Source organism: Oryza glaberrima, chromosome 5 (genome assembly GCF_000147395.1).
Source record: "Oryza glaberrima chromosome 5, OglaRS2, whole genome shotgun sequence".
In the NCBI taxonomy this organism is placed as follows: domain Eukaryota; kingdom Viridiplantae; phylum Streptophyta; class Magnoliopsida; order Poales; family Poaceae; genus Oryza; species Oryza glaberrima.
In genome coordinates, this window is record NC_068330.1 from 21,600,654 (window position 1) to 21,620,898 (window position 20,245).

The 20,245-nt window shown below is 47.3% G+C and overlaps 4 protein-coding genes and 1 pseudogene across 4 annotated transcripts; 4 read left to right on the forward strand and 1 right to left on the reverse strand.

Annotated features, from left to right (window-relative positions):
• Positions 1-61: 61 nt before the first annotated feature.
• Positions 62-2,012, forward strand: LOC127774267 (vignain-like; annotated as a pseudogene).
• Positions 2,013-5,486: 3,474 nt separating this feature from the next.
• Positions 5,487-7,251, forward strand: LOC127772625 (peroxidase 1). Its single transcript, XM_052298572.1, has 4 exons — positions 5,487-5,869; positions 5,993-6,181; positions 6,295-6,457; positions 6,553-7,251. The coding sequence occupies exons 1-4, from the start codon at positions 5,663-5,665 to the stop codon at positions 6,972-6,974; spliced, it is 981 nt and encodes a 326-aa protein (XP_052154532.1). The 5' UTR covers positions 5,487-5,662; the 3' UTR covers positions 6,975-7,251.
• A 1,866-nt stretch (positions 7,252-9,117) lies between these two features.
• On the forward strand, positions 9,118-10,934 carry LOC127773968 (peroxidase 3-like). The gene is made up of 4 exons (XM_052300218.1): positions 9,118-9,622; positions 9,699-9,884; positions 9,968-10,133; positions 10,259-10,934. The coding sequence occupies exons 1-4, from the start codon at positions 9,377-9,379 to the stop codon at positions 10,708-10,710; spliced, it is 1,050 nt and encodes a 349-aa protein (XP_052156178.1). The 5' UTR covers positions 9,118-9,376; the 3' UTR covers positions 10,711-10,934.
• Positions 10,935-11,251: 317 nt separating this feature from the next.
• On the reverse strand, positions 11,252-15,213 carry LOC127773967 (uncharacterized). Its single transcript, XM_052300217.1, has 9 exons — positions 14,722-15,213; positions 13,985-14,032; positions 13,781-13,840; positions 13,080-13,166; positions 12,876-12,980; positions 12,117-12,230; positions 11,870-11,970; positions 11,673-11,784; positions 11,252-11,542 (listed from the first exon to the last, which is right to left on the reverse strand). The coding sequence occupies exons 1-9, from the start codon at positions 15,142-15,144 to the stop codon at positions 11,417-11,419; spliced, it is 1,176 nt and encodes a 391-aa protein (XP_052156177.1). The 5' UTR covers positions 15,145-15,213; the 3' UTR covers positions 11,252-11,416.
• Positions 15,214-16,826: 1,613 nt separating this feature from the next.
• On the forward strand, positions 16,827-18,629 carry LOC127772778 (UDP-glycosyltransferase 73C4-like). Its single transcript, XM_052298748.1, has one exon. The coding sequence runs from the start codon at positions 16,912-16,914 to the stop codon at positions 18,427-18,429; it is 1,518 nt and encodes a 505-aa protein (XP_052154708.1). The 5' UTR covers positions 16,827-16,911; the 3' UTR covers positions 18,430-18,629.
• The last annotated feature ends 1,616 nt before the right edge of the window (positions 18,630-20,245 follow it).

The following is a 20,245-nucleotide window of genomic DNA, read 5'->3' on the forward strand; positions in this document are numbered from 1 at the left end:
GGTGATGAACTGATGATGAGATGATGGCGATGGGATGGGGTTTTATAGGGTTTTTGTGGCCATGGTTGTGTGCACGGTGAGCTTCGTGTAGATCAAGTAGAAGCTTGAGGGTGACATGGATCGGTTGGAAAAAGAGCAAGAGTACAATGCTGCAAAGAGTGAAAAAGGTTTCCAAGATTTGGAGCTTGCAAAAAGATTTTTTTATTTTTCTCTTGGTGTTGGGTAATTTCTGAAGTTATGTATGTGGCAGATAACACTTTTGTGTCACCTATTTTTGTCATAAAGAGCGGCTTTACGTTTGCCTCTGATAAAAGATTAATGGATGTATCTACACTAATGAGATTGTCCTAGGGATAACTCTTAGCTCTTTGTGACGTGGTGGAAATGTGCAGAAAATGTGTGTAACTGCGCATGTTGCTTGTTGGTAGTAGTTTTGTACTTTTATGGGTGACTGAAAGAAGGCAATTATCTATTTTAAAAAGGCCCTTTAATTTGAGGAGGATTGGAAGCCCACGGTATATATGGCTCACAGAATATTTTGAAATGGAATAAGTTCATTTTAGGTCCCTTAACTTGTCAACAAATTTGATTTTCGTCCTTCAATCGAAAAACCAGATACAACGGGTCCCTCAACTATCAAAACCAGTGCAGATGAGGTCCCTCGGTGGTTTGGATGGCGGTTTTGGCTGACGTGGCGCTTACGTGGCTAATTTGACTCGGTCTTTATCTGACGTAGCATTGACGTGGTGCTTACGTGGCAATTCGATCCGAAAAATAATAAATCTCATGGGACCCACATGTCAGTTTCACCAAAAGAATGAATTAAAAAATGGTGGGGCCCACATGGCCCCACATATCATTGTCACCCCTCCTCTTCTTCCTCCTCTCTCACCATCTCTCCCCTCTCCTCCCTCCAGGCGCCACGGGGCCACGGGGAGGTCCGGCGGCGGCGGCCGGCGACGCGGGAGAAGGGCAGTGGGCAGGGCGTCGGCGACGGGAGCGCTAGGTCTTCGCTCACGGCGTCGGCGTGGACCCCGCGCGGGGGCTCGTGGAGGAGATCGGGGCCGCAGTGCCGCCCGTCTCCGACGAGCTGGAGCTCGTGCGAGCGCGGTGCCGGGAGCTGCACGACTGCCGACGAGAAGCAGAGGAGGTTCGAGGTGTACAGGAGCAACGTTGAGCTTGTTGAGAAGTTCAACTCCATGTGCAATGGCTACAAGCTGGCTGACAAGAAGTACATTCGCTGGCCTGACGAACGAGGAGTTCAGAGCCAAGATGCTGGGGTTCAGACCTCATGTCGCAATTCCTCAGAGCAATGCCTGGAGAGAGCAGTGATGATATTCTGCCGAAGAACGTAGATTGGAGGAAGAAAGGAGCAGTGGTGGAAGTGAAGTACCAAGAAGATTGTGGTGTGTGAGCAATAGCATGGTAAAGAAAGATTCAAACCTGTAAAAATGTTGGAGATTAATCGATGGAAATCTGGGTGTTGTGTGGATGCAGGTTCTTGCTGGGCGTTCTCCGCCGTGGCGGCGATAGAGGGGATCAACAAGAACGGCGAGCTGGTGTCGCTGTCGGAGCAGGAGCTCGTAGACTGCGACGACGAGGCCGTGGGGTGCGGCGGGTACATGAGCTGTTCGAGTTCATCGTCGGCAACCACGGCCTCACCAGTCACCACGGAGGCGAGCTAGCCGTACCACGCCGCGAACGGCGCGTGCTAGGCGGCGAAGCTGAACCAGAGCGCGGTCAGCATCGCGGGCTACCGGAACGTGACACCAGCAGCGAGCCCGACCTGGCGAGGGCTGTGGCGGCGCAGCCGGTGTCCGTCACCGTCGACGCCGGCAACTTCATGTTCCAGCTCTACGGCAGCGGTGTCTACACAGGGCCGTGCACCGCCGTCCGCCGACGTCAACCACGGCGTCATCGTGGTGGGCTACGACGAGTCCCCCAACACTCCCGCCACTGACGGCCCGCCCTTCCCCCGCGTCGTCGGCCGCCGCCGCCAGACCTCCCCGTGACCCCGTGGCGCTGGAGAGAGGAGAGGGGAGAGATGGGGAGAGAGGAGGTGTGAGAATGCTACCCACCATTTTTTAATTCATTCAAACTAACATGTGGGTCTCATGAGATTTATTATTTTTCGGATCGAATTGCCACGTAAGCGCCACGTCAATGCTACGTCAGATGAAGACCGAGTCAAATTAGCCACGTAAGCGCCACGTCAGCCAAAACCGCTATCCAAACCGTCGAGGGACCTCATCTGCACTGGTTTTGATAGTTGAGGGACCCGTTGTATCTGGTTTTCGGTTGAAGGACGAAAATCGGATTCGTTGACAAGTTAAGGGACCTCAGATGAACTTATTCCTTTTGAAATCTGGATCAAAATGTAGACTTCCTGGTAGCCCCAACATTACCGCTATGGGCCACGGATGGGCCTACTGTTGGGCCCAATTGGGTCTAATATTCAGGCCCAACCGCCCAAGAGCAACGTCCATGTTGGGCCGGTTTAATGGTCACATCTGCCTTCAGACTGCTAGCAATCGGCCTGGTTAACCGGTTTAACTTCCATTTTTTTTAAAAAAAAAAATCCTCGTCAACTAAAAAAAAAGTGACTCGTCCCAGCCTCGTGAAGTATTACCAGTTCATACTTTAGCTGTGCTAATCATTGGCAACTCCGAAGGTGAAATCTCGTTGTCAAATGACAAAAGTGATTTAAGTGATCAATCATTCTACTCGTGTGTGCAGGCAGCTAGCAGAAGGCCACCGGCCACATGCACTGATGCACCATCCAGTTTCTTTAATTCTTAGCATCTCTCCAAGCAGCCTGCAGTTAGCAGAGTGTACTGGGGACAAAAGAATCGGAGTTAGATAGCACAGGTTAATTAGCTTCCAGAAACTGGAAAAAAGAAAACGGAGCAAGTAAGCTAGCTAGCTAACTAAAACAGTTCAGTTCACTGAGATGATGAGTCGCCATTGCTGCTGTTTCTGAACTGTCTAGTGTCTACTAGTTGCCCATGTGGCCATGAGAGATGAGCCCCCCGATGAAAGCTGGTGTTTGTTTCTGCTTCTGCCTACCTGCTATGCCTTTTATGAACAAAATGATACCACTTCAACTACCTAACAGTGTGTCCACTGGTCCATCCATCTACGAGTTGTTGCAGGCTTAGCCGGCGACCCGGCGTCTCTCGTGCGTGCGGATGATTGATCAATTCCAGCGCGGCGACGCCGATGCCGCCGCCGGATGTTCGATCGATCGCTTCTCATATCATCGTGTATTCGTGGTGATCGCTGATCAGAGCTCTCTTTCCTGTTAGTTGCACATGTGCATTCCGGCTCTGACGACTCAAAATGCATCGTCAGCTGCTTTATGTTTTCAGTTTGTTCGTTTCTCCTTTTTGTTGGTGACTGGTCGTCTCGCTTGATTCAACCTAGCTAGCTATAGCTTTCAGGTGTAAACTTGAGCTGGATCGGAGCACTCTCTGATTGGATTTTCAGATCGCCGGTTCACTGTGTTCATTTATTTCAGGATTTGAAAAAAAGGGGATAGTTAGCTAGGAATGGCTCAGCTGACGGACAACGTGTTGTGGACTCATCGATCAGGCCTGTCGCGTGCAATGAACGATACGTAAGTTAATTCAGTACATAAGCGTAGAGTTTGTACTTTTTGCCTACTACTACTTCGGTTCTGCTCATGATTCAGGGTTCAGGACATCGTCTGGATTTCTACATTCAAACAGGCAAATATAACCAGTACTTAGTGTAGACGGATTCTAATCACCCGGTGGATATTCACTTGTTTATTATATGTCAACTAAATGGTTATGAAAATTTTTAAATTTTTTTTGACAAGATAGATCAATATGTAATATATCATTCCACAAACATGCAAGTTGAAATTTAATTTCTATAAGTCGTAACAGAAACAACAAATTTAACTGCAAATATACATATACTAATTTGAGTTTTATTTGTTATTTTTCTTTTACAAATTGTAGAAGTTAAATTTTAAGTTGCATGTTACGTTTGTGGAGTGATATATTACATATTGATTTATCTTACCAAATTTTTTCAATTTTTTCATAATTATTTAGATGACATGCATTAAACAGTGCACATCCATTCGGGTGATTAAAAGAGTTTCCCCATAATAATCCTAACTCTCGTTCTAGAACCCAAATATTAAACTTATGGCATATTTGTCATTTTTCACTCCTTAAATGGATGTTCCCTCGTTTCTCGCATGCTATCTAAATAGTTATATTTTTAAAATAATAATAATAATAATAATAATAATAATAATAATAATAATAATAATATTAATATAGATCAATATGTATATCATTCTACAACATGTAGGTTTAAGTTCAAGTCATTTTTTTCATAATTGTTTATACGATATAAATAAAACAAGGGGACATCTGAACAAAAGAGAACTATCTCAGAAGAAAGCAGCATTTTTTTTAACTCCCATTCTAGTACTGAATCTTGAACCCAAAAAGGTAAAGAGGTTAAACGGCACATTTGCCATTTTTTTACTACATTTTCACATAACTAACTTATCAGAAGCGCACGATGGTACATGTACTCCCTCTATTTCAAAATATTTGACACCGTTGACTTTTTAGCACATATTTGATCGTTCGTCTTATTTAAAATTTTTTTGTGAAATATGTAAAACTATTTGTGTATATGAAAGTATATTTAACAATGAATCAAATGATGTGAAAAGAATAAATAATTACTTCAATTTTTTGAATAAGACGAATGGTTAAACACGTACTAAAAAGTCAACTTTATCAAATATTTTAAAACGGAGAGAGTAATTAATTAAGGTGTGAAATGGTATTGTTTCCTCGGGCATCAATCTTTGTCAGTTGCTACAGCCTGCAACAGTGCACATGGCTTGAACCGATGGTTCCAGGCCACAGAAAAAAAAAAGGGAATCCACAGTACTTTGTCTGATCATCACCTCTAAAGTTAATCAACATGACAGCATGTGGATAATCTCCCACGTCCTCTCAGTTGCGGTTCAGAAGTTCACAGCGAGAAATAAATTACTCTTCAAATTGACCAACTTTGCTTTAGATTCCATGCAAAGCACACGCCTACAGGATCGATCAAGCAGCAGAGACATCTCGCACTGATTTTGTCAGTACAACGTACAAAAATACGTTCTCGATCGACGAATTCTTCTCCTCATCTCTTTCGCTGCTGCTGCTGGCCTGCTGCTAACAACCAGTAGGTGCTGCATTCTTGACTCCTGCCCGGCGCCCGCGATGATCAGAACTCCACAACCAACTGTTTCCGTAGCCGATTTTAAAAAAGTTTTTGCAGTACAATTGGTACTTCGTTCTTGGATGGCAATTAGTATCTGAATGCGTACCTGCTACAAGAAAGATTCGGCAAAGCGAAAACAAGAACAGCTCATTGTGCCATTTGCATAATTTGCATGCGTGATTCTTCAGAAAGTGCAGCTAGCAGGTAGCTAAGCCAGCCTACCACATGGAGGAGTAGGGACAGGATGGGCCAGGACGGCGCCGCGCTATAAATCTCGCGCCAATTCTTGCCTGCAAATTCAGCAGCAGCAGCTACCAGCAACAAGCCTTCTCTTCTAGCCTTAGCCTAGCTAGCTAGCTTTGTTGTCTAGCTCTGATCGAGGTTGGTGGTGATCATGGCGTCGTCGAGGGTGATCCTAGCGCTGCTGCTCGCGGCGGCGGCGGTGATGGCGTCGTCGGCGCAGCTGGACGAGAAGTTCTACAGCAATTCGTGCCCCAGCGTGGAGGCCGTCGTCCGGAAGGAGATGGTGCGCGCGCTCGCCGCCGCGCCCAGCCTCGCCGGCCCGCTCCTCAGGATGCACTTCCACGACTGCTTCGTCAGGGTAAGCTGTGCATGCAGTGTCCATTCTCCATTGCGTCGCGGCTGCTGGTGTATAGTAGTAGTGTTCGATCAGGTCGCCTGACAACCTCGTCGCCGGCCGGCGTCGACTCGTCTGTGCATGCAGGGTTGCGACGGCTCGGTGCTGCTCGACTCGGCCGGGAACAGCACGGCGGAGAAGGACGCGACGCCGAACCAGACGCTGCGCGGGTTCGGCTTCGTCGAGAGGGTGAAGGCCGCCGTGGAGAAGGCATGCCCGGGCACCGTCTCCTGCGCCGACGTGCTCGCGCTCATGGCCAGGGACGCCGTGTGGCTGGTGAGTAGAGTATAGTACACTGCAATGCACGCATGACACGTATACTCTGACACAGTTTGCAGAAGCAAAAAGTTCTCACCTCGACTTGTCGTCGTCGTTGTCTTCTCTTCCAGAGCAAGGGCCCGTTCTGGGCGGTGCCTCTCGGCCGCCGCGACGGCAGGGTGTCCATCGCCAACGAGACCGACCAGCTGCCGCCTCCCACCGCCAACTTCACCGAGCTCACCCAGATGTTCGCCGCCAAGAACCTCGACCTCAAGGACCTCGTCGTCCTCTCCGGTAACCATCACCATTGCCACCACACAAACTCTCTTCACACACGTACACACATCCATCCATGGTGTCTGACACGATCCATTGTCGATGTTGATCAGCTGGGCACACGATCGGGACGTCGCACTGCTTCTCCTTCACTGACAGGCTGTACAACTTCACCGGCCTGGACAACGCCCACGACATCGACCCGACGCTGGAGCTGCAGTACATGGCGAGGCTGAGGAGCAAGTGCACGAGCCTCCAAGACAACACGACGCTGGTGGAGATGGACCCGGGGAGCTTCAAGACGTTCGACCTGGGGTACTTCAAGAACGTGGCCAAGCGGCGGGGGCTCTTCCACTCCGACGGCGAGCTGCTCACCAACGGCTTCACCCGCGCCTACGTGCAGCGCCACGCCGGCGGCGGCTACAAGGACGAGTTCTTCGCCGACTTCGCCGCCTCCATGGTCAAGATGGGCGGCGTCGAAGTGCTCACCGGCAGCCAGGGCGAGATCAGGAAGAAGTGCAACGTGGTTAACTAATCATCTCTCTTAATTATCGTCATATATCATCAGCTGCTCGCCGAGACCGAGTGTGATTATGGATTTCAGCTTTTGATTCCGGCCGTGACCATCTTATAATTAATTTCCATGTAGATCATTATCGTAAGATTTACCTGTCCCTTCTTTTTTTTTCTTGATTTCAATCACTTCATTAATTAATTGTTTTGTTTATATAGCGAGCCATGCATGTATGTAACAAAGTTTTCTCCAAGTACGTGCTCATCATGATCATATGAATAAACTTCATTTTTTTTCACCTTGCATTATTATACATTTATTATTTTTTATCACTCATTGGTGCCTCTATCTCTTTGTCAGACAGTTACTCAGTTATGATGCCACTGTCGTCATTTTAACATGAAAACTAGTAAACCAAAATGAGTCATTACTAAAGCTGTAACACACAGCAACGCATCACATGGGTTGCACATCTGATCATTCGCAACTGACAACTATAATTGGAGGAACAATCTGGTCAAGAATGGACTCATCTATCATGCGTGCCATGACAAGTGTTCCAGGGCAATTTGATAATTGATATGCTCTTCAGTACTGTCAGCAGAGTCCCACAAACCTCTCTGGCGCCCTGCATTTTGTTAACCCCATTGTGCCTGCAGCTCTCTGGCCTGAATGTCTGTCCAAAACTGAACGACAGAAACATTTCTTAAGTAGCTTTGGTCACATGGCATGCACTTACGAAAATGCAATTGATTATTGCTGATCATGATGGCATCTATGACACCAAATCAAATTAAGGCCGGTACGAACATTGGCTATTATTATACGCGACCGGCCTGTATGGTATGAGATGGGTACTGATCAGTCCTGACACCCTGAGTGCTATCTGCGATCTATATTTCCGTATTGTAACTTCATCAAGCAGTTAATAATTCGGCAAATTTAGCATCTCCCACGTTTAACTGAGCACTGGCACACGAACCTACACATATGCCATTTACGCGGGCCGACCTATTCAAAGGAGGTATCAAAATTTATAATTATAAAAAAATTTATATCTCTCGATATCTCTCTGGGACAGTAAATTTTTTTCGAAATGATTTATATACGCATGTTCAAGGGTCCTTACTTTTATGCTCGGCTGCTCAGGGACCTTGAAATTGGAAGAATTAATCTTAACAACAGATTAGAACGACAAAACCGATGATGGCGGAGCTGCTAACATGCTGTAAACCAATATGCTTATTAGTGGATCATTGGATCTGTTTCTTGTTTTTCCCACAACAGTAGAGACGTAAGAAGATGTAGAACACCTATGTCCTTTTACTTGTCCTCGAGAACATTGCAGAAATAGATAACTGACACAGAGATATAGAATATAACTCTCTCTTTATTAGATTTGTTCTCAAGACTATCTAAAAAATTGCCACAAGTTTTTAAGGAAAAAACTTTCAAATCTAACTATAGTATAATTATAATATAATTTCCACTATAACTATGGTATAACATGTATATAAGTATTAAAATAATATATGCAACTTTATATCTAACTTATATAGAGATTACAATATAGTTACACTATAGTTATAATATTACACTACAACTATACTATAGTTACATTTAAAAGTTACACTATTGTTTTTTAGCAATTCCGTTTGTTCTCGTGTACAATCAACCATCAATGTCTCATCCTACTCTCTACATATAATATACAAGGGTCTTAATAGGAGATAAATATTACTATCTTTACTCGGCTTTAAATTGGTCCACAAAAAACGAACTTTATCTCCACAGGAGATATTATTTTCCAACTTTGAACACACACCTTTCAACATAAAATCCCCACTTGAGCTAACTAGCTTGTCCATGTAGGCCCAATATGGTTGGGCCTGGGTGACCCAATTCGGCCTGTCTCTCCCAACTAAAAGAAACGTACGGCCTCATCTGATACAACCCAACTCCTCAAAGGCCCCAACGCTTTCCCTCGCGAAAACGCCGCGCCACCGAACACCAGCAGCAAGACGCGTCCGCGAACGCGCGCCCTGGGCCGAACGGTTGCCGCACTACACTGCACTCCGGCGCGCGCACCAACCAACCAACCAACCAACCAAGCCTCCCAACTCCATGAGCAAGTTGCAGCAGCCGCAGGCCACAGGCTCGAGCTTACTAGCTAGGCGGAGTAGAGTCCGTCACACTCAACGCTCTGTTTCACACACGCACGCACCCATCTGAAAGCACGGCGCGACCAAACGCATCGACCTTTGGTTTGCCCGCGTCTCGTCGCCATCTTTGTACTACGCCAATGGCTCTCCGCTGCCTAGCTGCTGCCGCAGTACAGCTTGATCGTTGCCCGTAACCTCCCGTGGCTCCGATCCCGTCTCCGGCGCGGAGCGCGGCTCGGCGTTGAGACAGTTTGCCGCCTCATGTCCCGGGAGCTGGAGCTGCTGCTGTTTTTGCTGGCCCTACGGGCGAGCGGCGAGGTCGTCGCGGGTTCGGCGGAGGCAGCGGCAGCGGCAGCGGCGTGGCCCGGGCTGCAGGTGGGGTTCTACCATGCCAAGTGCCCTGTCGCGGAGGACGTCGTGCTGGGCGAGATGAGGATGATCCTCGAGGAGGATCCCACGCTCGCGCCGTCTCTGCTCCGGATGCACTACCACGACTGCTTCGTCCAGGTAATTAACAATTTTTAATTGCCCCAAGCTACTTCATGCTCGTCCATGGCGATCATCGTGGTTGGGTTGGTTGCAGGGGTGTGACGGATCGATCATGCTGAGGTCGAGGAGCGGGAAGGGGGAGAGGGACGCGACGCCCAACCGGAGCATGCGGGGCTACGACGCCATCAATCGGATCAAGGCGAGGCTGGAGACCGTCTGCTCGCTCACCGTCTCCTGCGCCGACATCATCGCCATGGCGGCGAGAGACGCCGTCTACCTGGTACGCGCCTCACGGAACAAATCCATGGCTTCTTTGCAAATCGATATCGCGCTCTGCTTCTGAATGCTCCTTGATTCGCACAGAGCAAGGGGCCGTGGTACGACGTGGAGACCGGGAGGAGGGACGGCGACGTGAGCGTGGCCGAGTACGCCGAGAACGACCTGGCGCCGCCGGACTCCAACATCGTCGACGTCAAGACCTTCTTCAGCGTCAAGTCTCTCAACGCCAAGGACATCGCCGTGCTCTTCGGTACGTATACTACCACGCCGTCTCCTTTTCCCCTTTTGCTTCTCGCGTTGGACGACGGCGACAGCTTATCAGAACGCCGGTAATGGCCATTGGCCGCCGGCGGCGGCGGCGGCGGCGTCGTGCAGGATGCCACAGCATCGGGACGTCGCACTGCGGGGCGTTCCAGAAGCGGCTGTACAACTTCACCGGAAGGATGGACCAGGACCCGTCGCTGGACGCCGGCTACGCGGCGAAGCTCAAGAAGCTCTGCCCGCCGGGGCACGGCCACGACCACGACCACGACGGCCATGGCGGCGCCGGCGGCGCGGCCAAGGTGCCCATGGACCCCGGCAGCGGCTTCACGTTCGACCTGAGCTACTACCGGCACGTGCTCGCCACGGGCGGCCTGTTCCAGTCGGACGGCAGCCTCCGCGACGACCCCGTCACGAGGGGCTACGTCGAGAAGCTCGCCAACGCGTCGTCGTCGTCGGAGTACTTCGCCGACTTCGCGGCGGCGATGGTCAAGATGGGCCGCACCGACGTGCTCACCGGCGATCTCGGGGCGGTCAGGCCGACGTGTGACAGCCTCGTCGACTAGTTTATTCGGCGTCCCGCCACATTTGTGATCTGTAGAATTTTATATGGTTTTCTCTGTAACATATATGTAATTTCGATTTAGATTAGGGAAAGGTTGAGACTTGAGAGAAGTTGCAGTTTCTACGCTTTTGAGGAGACTGATTGGAACAGCGTATGAATCTAGAGTTAAACACTTGTCAGTTGTCAAACTACTACAAACTAATGAATCTGTACAGATGGGCTTGATGACGAACCTTGCAGGGTGTAGGTTGGTTATTCAGCTGTTCTTCGTAGTAGCATTGTTAGTTTCGTGAATCCACCGTTTGGTCAACCATAAGTTGGTCACCAAATCTGACCAGATTGTATAGATTACTTAGGAACAAAGACTGCATCAACCTTATGCAAGCTAACCTATGTGAAAAAATAAGCACGGAATGCTTTGCTAGTTAGAAGTCTCTTTCATGAGCAGCTCTGTTGCTCACTGCTTCAAGCTTAAGTACAATGCCAGAATGCAGAATATAGAAGTAGCGCCCTTCAGTAAGGGAAGGAGAAAAAACATAGCATTGGAAGCAGACAAATTTCAAAATTCAGTATATTTGTCCTTTCATTTGTTTTGACTTCAGTATCGGAAAATTGCATCTATTTGTAAATTTAAATTTATTTGCAAAAGGTAAATACAATGTTAGGCATTATGGCAGGATGAACAGAGAATTAATGGATTGACACTGTTATTTTCTACTCCATATGTAGATTCCGGTTGCTATTACTACACCACCTAATGCTCCAATGGATGCCAAAATTTTCATCTTTGAAGCACCTTGCTTAGTCACTGGTAATACCAGTAAACTTTCTATCTGCAGGAAAAGTTGAAAAAATGGTGCATATAAAATTAAAACCTGCAGAACTTTTCTGTTGAATAACTACCTAGATGGATGATGGATTTCCTATTGGTACGAAGCATATCACTGTTTAAAAATATCTAACCTCGATTGGTTGTTCCCAATTTTTCTTTATTCCAGAAACATGCCCTTTTCCTACAACTGCCACCACCGAGGAATGTTCCTTTGCTACCTTCAATAATTTGGAGGACATATACCTGCAAACACAATTTCAATAATTCAAGCACAAAAGATTGCGGTGGTAATCGAGAATATCAACACAAACTTTTTTAAGTAACTCACATATCACGTTCATGTAGGAGTGTCTCCATCAAGGTAGGAAATGCCTTACTCATCTCTTGAATAACAAGTGTTAGCATGTCAACATCCTCCATGTCCTTCAGCTGTATAGACAAGCATTGTCATTGCTATGCAAATGGAGTAAAGTCTGGTTAATTGTCTATCTATACTAAATCTAGAAAGTATATTGAGTTATATGAAATCACACACTAGAACTGTACATTTCAAGTCATCCAGGAAGACATCATACCATTTTATTAAGTTCCTCCGGGCTTGGTAAAAATATGGACTGGAAAACAATGTAGTACAAAAACTTTGCCCTGTGCCATAATGACATTCTCCCCCAAGTCCTTCTCAAAGTGATCTTCGAAACAGATAAAGACGATGATAAGATGGCACCACTGCTAATGAAATATAAGTACTGACCAAACTATTGTTTATTCTGTAGAAAGTTCTAACGATATCAAGATTCATATTCTATTAATCAAATCTTCTATATGATAGAGATCATTGTAACAAGATATGGAGTACATCTCAACTTTTGAGTTAAATAACAAAATATCTAACCTCATTAGTCCATATCATATAGAAAAAGTTTAAGACGCAAGCAAACAATGGCAACTATCTTTTATTCCATCCAATCAGCCAGATGTGATGAACATTTGAAAAATATGTAGTTTTTTTTCCAGATGTCATGTCAAAAGATGCACCATTATGATAAAAATATCTCATCACAATTCAAAATAATGACAAGTGAAAAAGTCAATAGCCTGAATACGTGGCTGCTTAACTTGAGGTAACATAATAAACTGTTATCATTTGTTTGTACTAGGTTCACAAAAAAATCCACACTAAAAGTTTATCACATTTATCCACGTATGAACCTTAAATTGGCACAGCCAGTCAGCTGTTATGAATATCCTCTCCCTTCTTCTTCTTGCATCTATCTATAACCTGTATGGAGGTTATAGACAACCAAATTCAACCACTAGATAAGTAGGTTGCATACCTGGACAGGGCGATCTCCAAGGATAACTTTGCCGCCATAACTCATTGCTTCCTCAAATGCCACTCGGAATTCGGCCCCAGGTAACACATCAAGTTGGCTAGCAACCTTGGATGCCAAAAACATAGCCCACCATGTAAATTTTTTTTAAAAAAAAAAACTTACCTAACAATAAGTACAAACTGCAAAACAAGCATCAAGGCATACCTTTGCAAGAAACCAGCTGTAGAGTATTCCAAAAGTGTTCATCTTCTTTTTCTTCCACATGTCAATCATTTCGTTCATGGTAGGAACCTATGATGATAACAGAATGACAAAACAAGTTAACTACGAGTAGATATAACATCTCGAACACTTATGTCAATGATGGCTGCAAACCATTAATAAGGCTAAAGTCTGTTGCTACACACTAGCATAGTGCTATAAGTTATATGCACTTAATCAAATACTGATAGAAGGCATGTCAGCACTGGCTCCTATTTATGATTGATCAGATAGTCTTTGGCATGGCCATCCATGCCAATTGCCAATACGAAAATGCAATACAATGCCACTGCCATAATTCCAACTTTTAATTCTCTCGCGTAAATAAATCTTTACCAGTGTTGTAAGAGATATATCCACAAGAGATATCTTTTCCCAGTTGAGCTTAATTCCATGAAGTATAGAACCACATTATCACTCTAAATAGTTTGTATTCACTATTTGAGGGAATATAACAGACAAAAATCAGACGACAATAGACTTCAGCACTCTCATAGTGTATTCTCATGGTTCATAATTCATTCAGTTTTTACATGTACAATAACCTCAAACAAAAAAAAGAGGAAAGTGTTCCCTTCCTCGTGCAATGTACATAGGTAACAAACATGACAACCCAAAATGAAGTAAATTCTGCATGATCATACCTGAAGGTTTTGTGGTGTCAGAATGGCGACTCTGCTGGCACAGAGCTCCAAGAAAACAGCCTACATTTGTTAAAGAGGTGTTAAAATAATTAGTATAAGGTGTTCCAGATCAATTATCAATAAGCACTCCACAAGAAGGCAGCCAACCTGCCAAATGATTCACCAACTGGTAAATTATCGGTGATGAGTAAAAAGAGGAAGAACCTGAGGTTTCAGGTAGTCGATGACGGCTTTTACTTGGTCACATGATTCCTACAAAGTGAATCAACATACGAATATTCAATCCACAGTATAATCATAGTAAGCGCGACTTTGATGCATATAAGTTGAAAGTACAGGACACAACAACAGTTAACTAAATTTGCATCGGTCATAGCGCTACCACTACCACTACAAATACATGTCTATATAAATTACTATAAAGGAAAAAAGGGTAGTCTTTTGTTGGTATAGTTCGTGTTCATGAGGATTTTACGAGCCTGTTTGGCACAGCTCCAGCTTCAGCTCCACCTCTCTTCTAGAGTTGGAGCTCAGCCAAACAGTTTTAGTTCCACCTAAAATGGGAGCGGAGCTGGGTGGAGCGCTCTCACAAAATGAACTAGAGATGTAGAGCCTAGTTTAGGCAGCTCCACAACTCTACTCCAGACCCAACTCCTGGAGTTAAATTTATGAGTTGGAGCTCTACCAAACAGGCCCTACATGTTTGCTGTGTTTCGCTCTCCAGTTTTTTCTTTTTTTTCACTGGTAATCTCAACCCTGCAAGTTCTTCACTTCCTAAATAAGTTACTAACGAAATTTGAACTAAGTTACTAGTGAAAACTTAAATTTTGGACTAATGCGAACCCGCAATCCAAATAAATCGAGACCAGATCGTCCCCTAGGTGTTCTCCAAAAAGTTCGAGGCAACATCATATATCGAGCTGACGAGGAGGCCAATTCACCTGTGAAACATGGGCGGTGCCGACGACGTAGACGCGGCAGGTCCCGCCCGCCCCCGCCGCCTCCGCCTCGGGCGACGTCTCGCACTCGAGGCACACCACCCCCTTGGCGAGCTCCTCGGGCAGCTCCCTCCTCTCCCTCTCCCCCTCCCCCCGCACCGCCTCTCCCCCGCCCGTCTCCGCGTCGGCGAACTCCGACGCGTCCTCGTAGCCCCCGCCCTCGCCGTCGGCGGCCGGATCCATGAGCAGACCGAGCGGTGTGAGGCCGCGGCCGCCTCGGATCGGGCCAGAGCACAGCAGGGCCTGGACCAGTGAGGCCGGGAGCGGCGACAGGCGGCGGCGGAAGAGAGGCGGAAGCGGGAGGCGGCGGCGGTGGATCGGCGGCGACGACGAGTCTGGGAGGAGGCGACGAGGAGCGCGAATCATGCGGCGGCGGGCGTCGATTTTTTTTTTTTTTAGAGGGATTTTTTTTTTTTTTGATGAAGAGGAAGAGTTCGTCGTGCGGGCCGGAGATGGAGTGGACTTGGGGGAGGAGGTGGGGCGATGTACGGTCTGGATTTGTTTCGTCGTATCGTAGAAGGGATCTGGCCCGTCCGTTCGGTACACTGGACTCCGAGTCAGTGATAACTACGGCGCAGCCAGTTTTGTCTTTTTTATTGCTTCATCGGGCCGGAACCGGATGACCGGGCGATGGAATTCAGGGTCGGTTTGTGTCATTTAATTACGACGTTAACGTTAAACATGTACAACAATAATAAACTGATCAACGTTAATATTTTGTAAAGTAAATTTTTAGAGTAAATTATACCCACAGTACAAGAATTTGATAGATATGTACGATATAGTATAATAGCTTGAAGAAAACGAGTAGACTGGTATATAAACTTGACAATCACGTGCATTTTAGTCAAAAACATAAATATATATATCTTTGATTAATCATGGCTTTATAAGCTTAACTGCTAGGTTATTGGCTCATGAATTCAATTTCGTGTTTTGCCATGTTCATAACCCGATACAATGAATATGTTGATTAGACGAGTTGCTCGAAAATTATGTTATTTGCATGACTTATTTTTGATAATCGTATATCTTTTGGTTTCAAATAGATAGATTATTTTATTGTTACAACTAACAGATAAAGCAATATATAATACATGTAAATCCTTGCCAAGATGGCTGGCATGAGTGGCTGCTTTTTTTATATGGCATAAAAAGTATAGTGTGCAATATTGATATTTAGCCAAAATGCACGCACTAGCCAAGTTGTTCCCTTATATACTCAGTTTTTAAATTTTTGCACTAGATTATACCCACCTATCAAGTTTACGTACTATAGATGTAATTTACTCAAAATTTTAAAATAAGATCATCTATTAAAAAATAAAGATAGTATGTAAAGAGCATTATAAAATAATTTATCGTTCTATGGGAGAAAAGAAATGAAAAGAGGAGTGCCTCTGTGTCGGTGGTAAAAAAGAAATGCTGTATGTCAGTGGTAGATATCATCGACCAAGATCCAACTGTGCCCAATAATCAATACTACACATGTCTAGCATGCCGGTTATGGTTGAAATAAAGTTATTTAAATGATGCATTCGTTTTTTTTCAAGTTTTATTGAGAACCTTTTAAAACAAAGGATTAATGTATAAATTTTGTAGGATTTAAATCTTATAGAATTTTTATATTTGACCTTTTGATATAAAGGATTGAAAGAATATCTAACTTAATTGCATGTAGATTTGTTTTACAGTTATACTTATTTTCTCCGTCCAAAAAAAAAGACAAACCCTGAGTTTCCGTGTCCAACGTTTGACCGTCCGTCTTATTTAAAAAAATTATGAAAAAAATAAAAAGATGAGTCACTCATAAAGTATTAATCATGTTTTATCATCTAACAACAATGAAAATACTAATTATAAAAAAAATTCATATGAGACGCACAGCCAAATGTTGGACACGGAAATTCAGTATTTGTTTTTTTTTTTTTACGGAGAGAGTACGTTTTCTGCTTCTCTGTTATCCATTCATGGAATTCAGACAGGCCATTAATTCGACACATCATCAATATTGGTCCCGCTGATATTTACTCTAACCAACACCAACTAGAGTGTCAAGAGAAGAGTAGGAAAGCTTGAAGAAATCAAACACATCATCATTCCAATTTCCAAAGAGGAGAGTCGCAGAAAGCAATGGCTTCTACTGACCGCAGCAAGAAGCTTCGCGTCCTGCTCATCCCATTCTTCGCCACCAGTCACATCGGCCCCTTCACCGACCTCGCCGTCCGCCTCGTCACCGCCAGACCGGACGCCGTCGAGCCCACCATCGCCGTGACCCCGGCCAATGTCTCCGTCGTCCGATCAGCCCTCGAGCGGCATGGCTCGGCGGCGACCAGCGTGGTCAGCATCGCCACCTATCCGTTCCCGGAAGTGGCCGGCCTCCCTCGGGGCGTCGAGAACCTCTCCACTGCCGGCGCCGATGGGTGGCGGATCGACGTCGCTGCCACCAACGAGGCGCTGACACGGCCGGCGCAGGAGGCGCTCATCTCGGGCCAATCTCCTGACGCCCTCATCACGGACGCCCACTTCTTCTGGAACGCTGGCCTCGCCGAGGAACTCGGCGTGCCCTGCGTTTCGTTCAGCGTCATCGGTTTATTCTCCGGGCTCGCCATGCGCTTCGTCACCGCCGCCGCCGCGAACGACGACTCCGATTCGGCGGAGTTGACTCTCGCGGGGTTTCCAGGGGCGGAGCTACGGTTCCCCAAGTCCGAGTTGCCGGATTTCTTGATCCGGCAAGGGAACCTCGACGGAATCGACCCGAACAAGATTCCCCAGGGGCAAAGGATGTGCCATGGTCTCGCCGTGAACGCGTTCTTGGGCATGGAGCAGCCGTACCGTGAGAGATTCTTGCGCGACGGCCTCGCGAAGCGCGTCTACTTGGTCGGGCCACTCTCGTTGCCGCAGCCACCGGCCGAAGCTAACGCCGGTGAGGCATCGTGCATCGGTTGGTTGGACTCCAAGCCGAGCTGGTCAGTGCTGTACGTATGCTTCGGCACGTTTGCTCCCGTCTCGGAGGAGCAGCTCGACGAGCTGGCTCTCGGGCTGGAAGCCTCCGGCGAGCCGTTCCTGTGGGCGGTCAGGGCCGACGGGTGGTCGCCGCCGGCGGGGTGGGAGGAGCGCGTTGGTGAGAGGGGGGTGCTGGTCAGAGGGTGGGTCCCACAAACGGCGATACTTTCTCACCCGGCGACGGCGGCGTTCCTGACGCACTGCGGGTCGAGCTCGCTGCTGGAGGCCGTGGCGGCCGGCGTCCCGCTGCTGACGTGGCCGCTGGTGTTCGACCAGTTCATCGAGGAAAGGCTGGTCACCGACGTCCTGAGGATTGGCGAGAGGGTGTGGGACGGGCCACGGAGCGTGCGGCACGAGGAGGCGATGGTGGTGCCGGCGGCGGCGGTGGCGCGAGCCTTGGCGAGGTTCTTGGAGCCTGGTGGGGCGGGGGACGCGGCGAGGCTCAGAGCGCAGGAGCTCGCCGCCGAGGCTCATGCGGCCGTGGCCGAAGGCGGGTCCTCGTACCGCGATCTGCGCAGGCTCGTCGACGATATGGTCGAAGCAAGGGCGGCCGGCGGCGAGGTTGCGGTGAGTCATTCCACTGTTGCAGGCTCCCAGTTCATTTCGCTCAGTTGTCATGATGCGCTGATGCAGGCCTTGTTGTGACTTTGAGAAACGTTTATTCAGAGTGCAAACCGCAGAACACTTCTTCAGTTCAGTTCAATGAAATCAGTATATTGACTTGGTTTGTAATTTGAAGCTTTTAGGGGTAGTTTGGATATAGGGACTAAACTTTAGTCTCTGTTACATCGAATGGTTGATACTAATTTATAATATTAAATATAAGCTAACTATAAAACTAATTACACAGACAAACATCCTAATTTATAATATTAAATATAAGCTAACTATAAAACTAATTACACAGATAGATGCTAATTTGCGAGACGAATCTATTAAGCCAAATTAATCCATTTTTAACACATATTTACTGTAGCATAACATTATCAAATCATGTACTAATTAGACTTAATAGATTCGTCTCGCGAATTAGCCTCCATCTATGTAATTTATTTTATAATTAGTATATGTTTAATACTTTAAATTAATGTTAAACATCCTTTATCCAAACTACGCTTTAGTAGTTTGGGAAATCTGATAAGAAATGGGTTGGGTAATCTTTTCTTCTCTTTTTGAAGAAAAGAAATTGTGGATGATTTGAACAGCTATTCTTCGCCATTCTTGACAATCTCCAAGGGTTCTCTTACAACGCTCGGGACGAGCCAGGTGACACCGATGAAGATTGCAGAGAAGCTTGCCTGAACAAATGCTACTGCATTGCATACTCAAGTGAATCTGGATGTGCAAGCTCTGTATTACGACCTGTACAATCTGAGCTCAGCTAATAAACCTCCATACAGCAAGATCTATGTTGGGTTCCAAGCTCAGGAGCAAGAGGGGATTGACCACAAGATGTGTCCTCTTGGTGGTTGGATCAATAGCTGTAGCTTCTGCAATGTTTGCAGTGTTGCTTCCATGCAGGTACAGGAGAGACTTGTTTGGTTCGAGTAAATTCGTCGTAGAATGATCTTTGGTTGCCTACTCATATGCACAGATCAAGAAGGCAACGGAGTGGCGACGGCGTGGGTGGCGCCCGGTGGTGCGGCGGTAGGCGAGGCCGACTCCACGTGGAGGCGTGCGCGGAGCCCGTGCGACGGCGGCAGCTTTGGCTGGAGCAGCACCGGCGGGGCAGCTCGGCCAGCGACGGCGAAACCCGGCACGGCACAGTGGCAGCGGTGCGTGGCGTGGTGACGGCGGTGCATGGCAAGCGGAGGGCGGCACGGTGGCACTGGTGGCGGCGGGGTGATGGCTGGTGGCAGTGGTTTGGTCGTGGGAGCGAAGGAGGCGACGGCGGCGCCTGGAGGTGGTCGTGGCGGCGTGGTGCTCGGTGATGACGGCGGCGGTGTCCTCCAGATCCGTGCGACTCGGCTGAATCTGGAGGGTGGCTGGCGGTGGTGGCGGCGGCGGAGGACAAGGCGGCGGCGTAGGCGAAGGGCAACGATGTAGCGGCTGCTTTGGCGATGGCGGCGGTTTGCGGAGACGACGGCTGGTGATAGCGGCAGCGGCGACGGCGGCCGGCTTGCAGCGGTCGTGACTATGAGGCGGTGGTGATGTCGCCGGATGCGGCAACGGCATCGCCGGTGACAGCAAGTGGAGGCGGGGAAGGAGTCAGGTGCAAGGTGTGGATGGCGACGGGCGTTCGGCAGCAGCAGTGGGAGAAAGACTAAGTCAAACTAATCACGTAGGCGCCACGTCAGTTAAAACCGGCGTGCAAACCGCCATGGGACCTATATTGCACCGGTTTTGTAATTGAGGGACCCGTTGTATCTGGTTTTATCGTTGAAGGAAGAAAATCGGATTGGTTGACAAGTTAAGGGATCTCATGTAAACTTATTCCTTCTTCTTTTCCACCGAAGCAGCA

Excerpts from the sequence above, each read along its gene's own strand:
- LOC127772778 (XM_052298748.1), top strand. The coding sequence starts at position 16,912 with ATGGCTTCTACTGACCGCAGCAAGAAGCTTCGCGTCCTGCTCATCCCA.
- LOC127773968 (XM_052300218.1), top strand. The coding sequence starts at position 9,377 with ATGTCCCGGGAGCTGGAGCTGCTGCTGTTTTTGCTGGCCCTACGGGCG. Across the intron at positions 9,623-9,698 it reads ACCACGACTGCTTCGTCCAG|GGGTGTGACGGATCGATCAT; the intron begins GTAATTAACAAT and ends GGTTGGTTGCAG. Across the intron at positions 9,885-9,967 it reads CGAGAGACGCCGTCTACCTG|AGCAAGGGGCCGTGGTACGA; the intron begins GTACGCGCCTCA and ends TGATTCGCACAG.
- LOC127772625 (XM_052298572.1), top strand. The coding sequence starts at position 5,663 with ATGGCGTCGTCGAGGGTGATCCTAGCGCTGCTGCTCGCGGCGGCGGCG. Across the intron at positions 6,182-6,294 it reads CCAGGGACGCCGTGTGGCTG|AGCAAGGGCCCGTTCTGGGC; the intron begins GTGAGTAGAGTA and ends CTTCTCTTCCAG. Across the intron at positions 6,458-6,552 it reads GGACCTCGTCGTCCTCTCCG|CTGGGCACACGATCGGGACG; the intron begins GTAACCATCACC and ends GATGTTGATCAG.
- LOC127773967 (XM_052300217.1), bottom strand. The coding sequence starts at position 15,144 with ATGATTCGCGCTCCTCGTCGCCTCCTCCCAGACTCGTCGTCGCCGCCG. Across the intron at positions 14,033-14,721 it reads GCACCGCCCATGTTTCACAG|GAATCATGTGACCAAGTAAA; the intron begins GTGAATTGGCCT and ends TTCACTTTGTAG. Across the intron at positions 11,971-12,116 it reads CGGAGGAACTTAATAAAATG|CTGAAGGACATGGAGGATGT; the intron begins GTATGATGTCTT and ends TTGTCTATACAG.